We start from the raw sequence: 10,223 nt of genomic DNA on the forward strand, positions 1-10,223 counted from the left end.
AAAGCTTCCCTCCGCCCCTCCGGTGCCCCTCGTAGAGTTAATGTTTTAATGTTTAATTGAGCTTCACGGAAACAGAGATAATGGTTAACGTGGAGCCTTTGAATCCCAACAACTCTGACTCCATGCATAACACTTCATGGTGGAGGACTGTTTACTTTCATTGAACCACTAGATTTATTTACGTCCTCATGAACCATTGTATTGTATTGTAGTCTCCCAGGTTTAATGTGAACCCACCACAGCACAGTGTAACTTCACGCAAACTGAGGCTGCACAGTTTAAGTAAACGACCCTGTGAACTGGAAGCTCCAGGCACACATTCCCACGGTACATGCATGCATGCGTGTGTTTGTGTGTCTTTGTATGTTTGTGTGAGGTTGTAGCGGATGTGTCACACATTACCGAGGAGTCATTTGGTCCACATCCTCACATATTAACTAACAGTCACTGCACCTGTAGAAGGAGGAAAACAGGAGGTGACAGAAAAAGATTATTAGGATGGATGCGGGAGTGTTTCAACAGATATTTTAAGATACTACCGATAATGAATGTTTCTGCTGTTTGAAAGCGAAGCACCACCAGCAATAGTTGCTCAGAATTAGGCGAGTAGAAAACTCTCGAGAAGCAGGTACAGCATATTAGCACATTTCCCAAAATGTCGAACTACTGCTTTAATATTGACTTGCATTCACTTCTGTAAGTCTGTTTCTTGGTTGTCCAAATTGCCCAAGTCTGTTTTTTGAGACCCAAAATCCCTCAAAAATCCCCAGTTAAACCTCCACAGCTTCTCTTACTGGATCAAAATTGACTTTATATTCTTTTGTGGACAAAATGAAAATCCCAGCATTTAGTTTTTTTATTTAGTTAATTAAATCTTCCTCACTCCCTCTTTCAGGACTCTGCTGTGAAAAGACCGCCTTCTCCAGAATATGCCCTGTCTCCATGGTAACAGGCCTCAGGCAGACCTGGAAAAACATTTGGCCAAATTTGTCCACTGTTGTCCCGCCCACCAATCCTGGACTGGACTGAAGAGGATTTTGACAAAAGTTCACACAATTAGGATTCTCTCTATATGATTAATCTTCTCTATTATTAACTGCAGTTATTTTACCATTTGGAGTGCATTCACAGGACCCAGGATGCATAAAATGGTGCCTGAAATTGAAAGTTGTTGTAATTTTAGAACGTATTATATTTTGCTCTTGGGATCCCAATGACAGCAACCCTGTATACGCTCAGCATGTATGCCTGAAACCAACAGGAAGCATTATGTCAGGAATGTATTCATTCTCAATTAAGGGATCTTAAACTGGACTGCACCAGTCCCAAGCTGGTCTGAAAGGACTCCTAATCAAGGACCAGGATGCACCAGCTGTTCAGCCAGGTGCTGGGGCAGAGAGATCTGTCCAGAGCGGGGGACTTATTTTCTCTGGAGGACGCGGAGATCGAAGACTGTCTGTCTCAGGCCTTGGACCAGATCAAGGTCATCTCCTGCTCACCGGTCAGTAGGCAGAGCAAACAGACAGGTGATATTTATCCAAAATATCACTTTGATTTAATAATTCATGTTCTTATCCATTATTCATCTTTTTGTCCTTAATTTATCATTGCACCCTTAATCTTGCATCCTCTTACCGTCTGCCGTGTGACAGGACTACTTGACCAATGACAATGACCAGGCTGTGGTGGAGATTTGCATAACGCGCATCACCACGGCCATTAGGGAGACGGGCTCCATCGAGCAGCACAGCACGGCGCTGGTGGGGCTGTGGGAGTCGTGTCTGGAGCATAATCTCACCCCGCAAGGTGAAAACACAGAGGACACGCCGCATGCTAAGATAGCCTCCGACATCACCAGCTGTATCCTGCAGGTACGCGCATGCACTCACACACACAAGACTTTGCTTTGTAGTGTTGTACTCCAGAGAAAAGTATGTTTCTAATTCTTGGCCTGAAACACAAACCGCACATACAGAACATACATTTTCACCTACCTGTCAATACTAAGACACTAAGTGCACTCAGATGGTGTAACAAGTGCAGCACAACTTTTACAACAGCAGCCAAGGTGATATGTAGTATTTACCATTCCTCTATGATTTGATACTTCAGTGCTACATTTGCAGTGGAGGGATTTGTCTGTATGTAACAAGGACATCATGCAGAAACGTTGAACTTCAAAATACCCTCTGAGTTCCCAATCTCTTTGAAATTAAATTAATAAGTATGCATCCAAACTGTTAAAAACAACTCAACCTATGTTATATATTGTGTTGAGTTGTGTACTAAGGTCAATCTAAATTTCCCCAACAATGTTCAGACCCAAAATAACAGTGTGTTTCATTTGGTGGCCCGTCGCTGTAACTTCCAGGATGAGGAAGGTTTCCAGTGAGGCTGGAAATGAGCGCGACCTCGTCCTTCAACATTTGCGCCACCAGAGACTCCGGTCCTCTCTCTTCTGTTCCCCTCTCCTCTCTTTGTGGAAAAAATACATTTCCCCTCCAGCTCCAGTCCGCAGTCAGCATTACAGTAAATTAACTACCGAATATGGAGGTCACCTCCGTCGATAGCTGCTGCGGTCAGGTTGACAAACAGCAACCAAAATTAAATCCACCTTTGAATCACAAAGTTAAAAACTTGATGCTGTCTGTCGAGTTGGAGCTTATTTAGATTTTAATGACATAGACTTTTGGGTAGGTTAATCCATAACAGTGTATAATGTATATCATAAATGTATCATGTTTAGATAAATATAACCTTCCAAGACACCACTATACCACTGCTTGTACTCTAATCACAAGCTGAATTTGTCTTTTGCCCTGTTTCCACTTAATTGTTTTCCATTTGAAAAGGTTGTGGATATTACCTGGTACCTGGTCAATTTTTTGGTATTACCTCAGTCGAAGTTCCAAGGAAGCTGAGGTGATCCTAAATAGGATGAAAACACTGATTGGTTCAAGAGAATAATTACTTGAATAGTAACCTGGACAGTGACTGCACATTGTCACCGAAATGATCAACCCAGATTTCAGCAAGTGGCAGCCTGCAGAACCATGCTGTATTTTCAGACAAATGTAAAGATTCCTCTGTTTGGTTGCTGATGTAAGGATCTCAGCAGGAAAAAAGTGTCCTTTATTGTTCGTGTGTTTGTGTAGCATTGAAGATGACACCATGGCAGATTTCCTGCTATTTTGTCCAGATGATCAGATAAGTGTCACTATTGTGTTCACAGGTTATTAGCTGCAATCAGCTGGAAAAAAAAAATCAAGGAAAGTGATTGGGGCCAAAAGCATGTGGAGCTGAGTCAAGCCGAGTTGTACCTTGCAGAGAAAACATGCTATATAAGTTTTGAACCAGTGAGTCGTTTTCTCCTGGGATACCTCTTAGTCTCAAAACATTATTATTATTATTATTTTTCTGTTTCATAAATCATCTTGGGAACTGTCTGTCACATTTTTCATGTGACCGCTCAGAGGGGTACCACTGGTCTGAACCAACACTGAACTCAAAAAACAGTGGCAATGCAGTTTGTTTTTCTGGGTCCACATTCTTTTTTGGTAATATTTTTTAAATCACAATATTGCTGTAGACTTGTACTCAAATCACAAGCTACAAGTATCTAATACAATAAGCATCAAGTTGAAAGGCATTCTGGAAAGTAAAAGTAGATGAGAAAGGTTACTGCACAAGTGTAAATCCTAACATCCATCATGCAGCACATCCAAAGTAGATTTTCGCTTTAAGAGCAAATATTACTTTCTGTAATCAGCTCTGAGGGTTTTTAAAATGTAAATATAAAACTTTTCCCATCAGACCTACACAACACGAAGACTGAAAAGCAGAGGGACCCTTCATCTCTCCCTCTCTCTCTGTCTTACCTTCTCCCTCTCTTCATCTCCTTTGGGAATGGGAATGCACCTAATACCATCATAATGAGGCTAATTCTTGTTGAAAGGCATGCACACACACACACTCGTAGAGGTGAGACTAAAAGTCCTGACAGCCCTGACAGCAGCAGCTCCGGGCTCTGATGTCCTAACTCCAGCAGTTATCAGTCGAGCACTCCTCTCTCTCTTCACCCCGCCGCTGCTCCTTTCTCTGCCTCTCTCAATCTGTCTCCCTCTTTGATTATTCCACCGACTTCTCCTGCTTCACTTGTTCCTTCTTACCTTCCCTTACCCTCAAACTATCGGTATCTTCTCTCTGATCTCTCTCACTCTCTCTGTCTTCCTGTCATTTTGAATCTACAGATGCACAAACACTTTTTCTTCCCCTTCCCCTGAAACTCCCACAGAGCAGCAGACTGAGGGAACAAGGGGGTTTTATTTGCATACACATATATTTCTAGCTTCTGACAGCATCTTCAGTGTTTTTTTCATAAGATATGGGCTGCTTGATGTTTGACTCTCAGTAGTAAGATGGAAAAGAGAGACAGGATAGAGATACAATCTGTACATCCACAAATAAGGTAGATAAAATGATTGCCTGCCAAATGAGTATAATGTGATTTAGATATATGGTATGATAGTCTGTATTGGTGGAATAATAAAGTTTTTGTGGACACTGCCATCATGTGGCAGAATAGAGGCTTGACTGACAGATAGTGAGAGTGAAACGCTCTTCTACTTCACCGTAGCTTATTTTGTCCGCCAATATGGTATCACAGAAATAAATGCGATTAACAGTATTATTTTCATTTTGAGACAGTTTAATGTCAACAATATAATGGCAATTTGAAAGTAATAATAATCCAGTTACGCCCTTTCAAAGAGCATTGAACTTTCAATTCTTATTTAAAATGTAGCCATTGCACACATTTTTTAGATATTTGTTTGTAGTCTTGACAGCGTTCAAAATCATGCCAGTAACTTTTTTTTGTCTTTTCAAGTGTAAATTATATCACCATTCTAATAAAACATATACAATAAGGAAAAATCTATTTTAAACACCTCTTCACTCAACATTTTGAATTTGTGATGTCATACTCGAAATAAACAGATATAAACATAACACTCAACTGGATTGTGGACTGGGATCATAGGGTCCACCACTCGGTAGCTGAGACATCGTACTCTAACTTAAGGATCTGGAGTGGCTTCCAAATATCTATCCAGTGTAGTTGACACCATGCATTGAAGCATGCAGACACAATGCTATCTTGTAAATTGGTAGATTAATTAAACATAAATAAGATACAACCACACAACTGAAACACTGAAATAAGATGTACCATCGGCGTCTGGAAACAAAATTAGCATTTTAGCAAACTGGGCAATATTGAGGTCAGTGAAAGTGATCAAGGTCATGTACATAAGTCGATAAGATCAGATAGGTATGATAGGTTGATAACATGATTATCACAACAGGCCTTACTGTAGACTTTTTCAGCTGGAAAAAAAATCACCAGTAAATCTTCCGGTTGAAAGATATAGATAGATATGTAGATACAGATGGAGGAAGCTTGAGTTTGAAAAGTGGGAACTCAAATGAATGAGCGCAGATCAATGATACATCATAGAACATATCCAGCAGTGGATTTTTCCTTTAAGAGTAAATATGCATTATGTAATCGCTGCAGAGGGTCTGAAACTGTGAATCTAAACACAGATAAGTAGTATCAGTCTCCATTGGCTGTCTTTTTCCTCCAGCGTTCCCTGTCTTTGTCTCACACAAACACATGTGCCTGTTCAAACAGACTCAGTCTGTCCTGTTGAGGGAGCTAGTGCATTTGAAATCCCCTTCCTCCCTCTAAATTCTCTAAATGTTCACAGGGACAAACTTCTCAGACACTTGCCATTCAGAGCTGCTGCTTGAGATGAGAAAAAATTTATTTGATGCAGGGCTCCCAGTAGTGAGGATGTTTTTAGGCCACACTGTGTGGAGTGTAAACATGCAAAAATCAGACATCTCTGTTCTTAGCCATTGTAGATGATACAAAATACAGGTCACTGTGGATCTGTCCACTTTTATCAATTGAGTGACCAATTGAGCAATTTTTTCATCACTGTTAAAAGGCAGAGCAATAGTTACTGTTGATATAAAAATGTGTTGCTGTCTCCTCAAACCTCCTCTCTCTCTTCTCGTCTCCTCAGAACTACAGCTGTCCGTCAGTCATGGTTCTGGCCGTCCCGGTAGCGGTGCGGTTCCTGCAGAGAGGGAACAGGGAGCTGAGCAGGAACATGTCCAGTTATCTCTCCCTGGCTGCTATCGCCAAGGCTGATCTGCTGGCCGAACACACGGAGGCCATAACGCTCAGTGTGCTGGGAGGTAGGACACGCTTACACATGTTCATACACAACGAGGCAGGAATATGTCTGTGTTCACATATTAACATGTCAGCGGATTTGAAACCCTGACCCTTTCAAATCTGATGCTGTGTAGTTCCTCTCCTCTTTTTCATTTGTGCTGCCCTACATAGATACAGATCTTCTCACACACTTACGAAAATGTGTGTGTGGGTGTCTGTGTGGGTGTGGGCATGTGTCTTTTGTAGAGACTAAAGAGAAGAAGATCTTTGCAGGAAAACTCTGCTCGAGAATAAACATGGAACAGATTCTCTATTAAGATGTTATTTATTTAGCTGTTAATGGTTGACGTGTGGGTTTGGCTTGTAGAAAGAGTGCTTGGATGCTTCTCCTGCGAGGGTCGCCAGCAGATCTGGGACCAGCTGGTTCACTGGAGTGGAAAAATGAATTACTGTTGTAATCAGCAGTTGTAGTTTTTGTCTTATCCTATCACAGGGCATAGTGAATGATGCCATAATGTTTGCCAGCCCATTGAGGATAGTAATGGTGGTAAATAACAGCTGTTGAGAATCATCATTTCCCTGATGGACCTCTGATGCAGCATGGAAATTTGTACGTAAGAAGAAGTTATTGTGGAAAGAAAAGGATAATAACTGTCTCATCTTGTGTAGTTGATCTTGTTTTTGTCTGTGTGTGTTTGTGTGTGCACGCATGCACTACATAAACTCGTTTTGAACCTCTCCACTTTTTGAGCAACGCATCAAAAACAGTTTCATTGTTTTCTATGACATGTTTTTCTACTCTGATGCAACTTTTCTTATCTCATAAACATCGTTTATTTCTTTGTATAATTCACTCAACTAACAGACCATTGTGTATTCAGCCCACATACCTTACGTATATATAGATGGATGACATGACAGCACCCTAAATGTTATCCAAAACATCTGGATCACCCCCTGGTGGCTGGCTGCAGTATCAGTCATAAACCTGGACATGCTCCAAGTTTCCACACCGCACCAGTGTGTAACCCAGTAGCCAGGAAAAAACTTAAGTGTTTACATCACATGTTTATTATCTGACTTTCATCTCATTAGATGGGTGGGAGTTACAGGCAACATGGCCAGCATCTCCACATTTGTGCGCATGAAACCAATGGATGGATATTTTTAAGGAGACCTCAGGGCACGTCCAACCATGTTTGTAGCAACAAAACCAGGGCAAAACATGATGTTTTTCTAACAAGCGCACTGTTGTCATTTGATAGAACTGAAATCAAAAGAAACTTCAAGTTGCAGAGTAAAGAAATGCATTGAACTTTTCTGAATGGGCAGAATCTTGATGCTGCAGCTCCTCCAATGACCTCTACAGCGCAATATGGCAGTGCTTGTATCAGGGACATCTTGTCTTGTCTTTATTTTTGAACAGTCTGAGGACGTGGTGATGCGTTGTCTATCTTTATGTCAGTGATTCAGCCCCATGAGGAGTTAAGTTCCACACTTGAAGAAAAACAAATGGGACCAAATAATAGGAAGTTTGATATTAAGTGTGTGAGGAAGTGCATATATCCTCTAAAAGCAGAACTAATTTGCTCTGAAAATCATCCTTTGGCATTCGTTTTCAACAACTTCCTAGACAGGTCAGGTCAGAGAGAGGAACTGAGCTGACCTCTGGTCAGTGCTTAACGACAGGTGTTCCCACAAAACTTTTTTTTTCTGCCCTTTTAACCCTGTTTTCCAATACAGATGCTTATCAAGCTCATTAGTGTTATGTGGCTGTCTGAGGTGCTGCAGTTAGCAGTGCCTGATGGAGATCTGTTTACCCCTCAGGCTGTCACACACACACACACACACACACACACACACACACACACACACACACACGCTCCAATAATGCGAGTGGTTGCTGCGCAGGGGTTCAGTTAATAGAGAACAGTTTACTTTCTTTATAAGTCAGTTCACACATTGTGTGAACATGATTTTGCGAGGCTCTGTGTTTATTTGCATGCTGCAGGTGTGTTTTTCTCTGTGACACTTTTGGCAACATGCTAAACTAACACCTCTCTCAAACACACACACACACACAGACACACACACACACAGACACACAGCCCTACAGAACAGCATGTGATGCTAATCACCTCACGCAGCACCAGAGTGAGGTGCCCACCATGGTGATGCTCCCACCGAGCACATTTTCTGCCAGCAGCTCGGCACATGAAACAGCTTAGCTCTCTGCTGTCTGCTTCATTTTACAATTGTAGTTTAGCCAGCCAAGGTTTGGGCTCGGGGCGTTAAATCGTCGGAAGAGGCTTTGCACCTGTGGTCCATAAAAGTGGGTGAAAATAGAGATAGCAAGTGGAACCTACTGATGGGAAAACAGAAATCAGATGCTCTTTTCTGATTGAGGTAGCTAGTTTTTGATTTGTTGTTAAACAAGTGCCATTTTTTTCTTTTTCTTGGAGAGTTTGGACTGTTGAAGCACAAAATATCAACATTAGCTTTGCATATTTGCACCGCTGGCCCTCTGTGATGCGTCTTAGTTCGCTCTGCGCTTAATCAAAGTTGAACTCATTTCGTTTGATGGACTGAAGAAGCAAACGAATATCAAATTCGTGTTTGCCAGCTGCTCAGGGGAGATACAGTCATAATGTTTGTTTCAACACTTTGACACTCTTTCCAAAAGTTTTAATGACACCCCCACAGTCATCGCATGATATCACTCTGTGGGACATTAATGCAAAGTGAAACCTGGCTTTGTTTGCTGGACAAGGCAGAAATAAAAAGAATAAAAAGGGAAGAAAGATGAGGTAAAGATGGGAGAGATAAAGAGTTGTATGGAAGTAAACAGTAAAGCTTCCAGTGGCTGTGATCCAGCTTGACAGGGGGCGATGAACTGATGGTGAGCCTTATTAAAGCTGGACTATAACACACACACACACACACACACACACACACATGCACACGTGTGCGCGCACACACACACACACGTGCACACACGCGCACACACACACATACACTGAGACCAGAGAGAGGATGAAAGTGAACAAGTCCTGCTGCAGGGCTTTATTATAGCAAGTTCAGATTCAGGTTTCCTTGGGCAGTTTTTAATGCAGCCGAGGCAGTTTCAAAACTTTCCCCCCTGCTGAGGCTCATCTACTGTGCGCTCTGAACATTTCAACCTCAGGTTGGGGTTTTAACAAGCCTCCACTTTTCACCTCCCCTCCGAAAAACCTCAACATAAACACAACACAATGTAAACACAAGGCTACAGACAGGCGTAAGCATGTCGGGCCGAACCGCGTGTTCACACACTCACATAGCTTGTAGAAGCAATAACAGATGACCTCTCTCTTCTGCAGCACTCTGTTCAGGAAGTGAGCTGATGTAATGGGGTTTGGTTGATATTGATGACGGGGGTGTGATGGTTTGGTTACATGTGTTTGCACGTGTGCATTTCTCTGTGTTGTCTGTTTGCATTGGCACATAAATTGTCTGTGTTTTTCCACTTTGTTGTTTGTTGTTCCACTTTATCTTATCTGCCAGCTTAGTGTACAGCCAGCTTTATGTGGATGTGCATGTGTGTTTAGTAGGGACAGGAAGTGAACAGCAGGATACAGAAAGGAGGTTTTACAGCCTGCTACAGTAACTACTACCTGCGCACAGAAACATGTGGCATTGCTTTGGCCCCAAGAGTTCCTTCCGTCTTTAAGTAAAACCTGATCTTAAGTTAACACTGCAGCTTGGAGTGAGCAATCTGTCAAAAGTTTTATGTCTTTTTTGGCTCCCCCGGTGCAAAACGTGGGTAGTTACTGTACTCTGGCTTGTAAGGTGAAGAGACAGCAGCGGGCTCGATGGGAGTCCTGAATGTTAAAGGCGACGTTTCCATTTTGTAACAGGTCACAGTTGCAAAAACAGTTGGAGACTGTGCAGAGGTCGTAGCTGCAGGAGAAAGAAATTTTCACTAATGGGCCCGTAG

The 10,223-nt window shown here is 42.1% G+C and overlaps 1 protein-coding gene across 6 annotated transcripts in view; it reads left to right on the top strand.

The window, feature by feature from the left end:
* Positions 1 to 10,223, top strand: part of veph1 (ventricular zone expressed PH domain-containing 1) — an 86,633-nt gene that overhangs the window by 8,260 nt on the left and 68,150 nt on the right. For all 6 annotated transcript variants that reach the window (XM_037082782.1, XM_037082745.1, XM_037082753.1 and 3 more), the window contains 3 exons: positions 896 to 1,501; positions 1,653 to 1,871; positions 6,093 to 6,267. In XM_037082782.1, coding sequence (XP_036938677.1) covers positions 1,364 to 1,501; positions 1,653 to 1,871; positions 6,093 to 6,267 — 532 coding nt within the window. In that variant the 5' untranslated portion in view covers positions 896 to 1,363. The remainder of the gene's footprint in view (positions 1 to 895; positions 1,502 to 1,652; positions 1,872 to 6,092; positions 6,268 to 10,223) is intronic.

The sequence above is a fragment of the Acanthopagrus latus genome, chromosome 2 (genome assembly GCF_904848185.1).
Source record: "Acanthopagrus latus isolate v.2019 chromosome 2, fAcaLat1.1, whole genome shotgun sequence".
NCBI classification, from domain to species: domain Eukaryota; kingdom Metazoa; phylum Chordata; class Actinopteri; order Spariformes; family Sparidae; genus Acanthopagrus; species Acanthopagrus latus.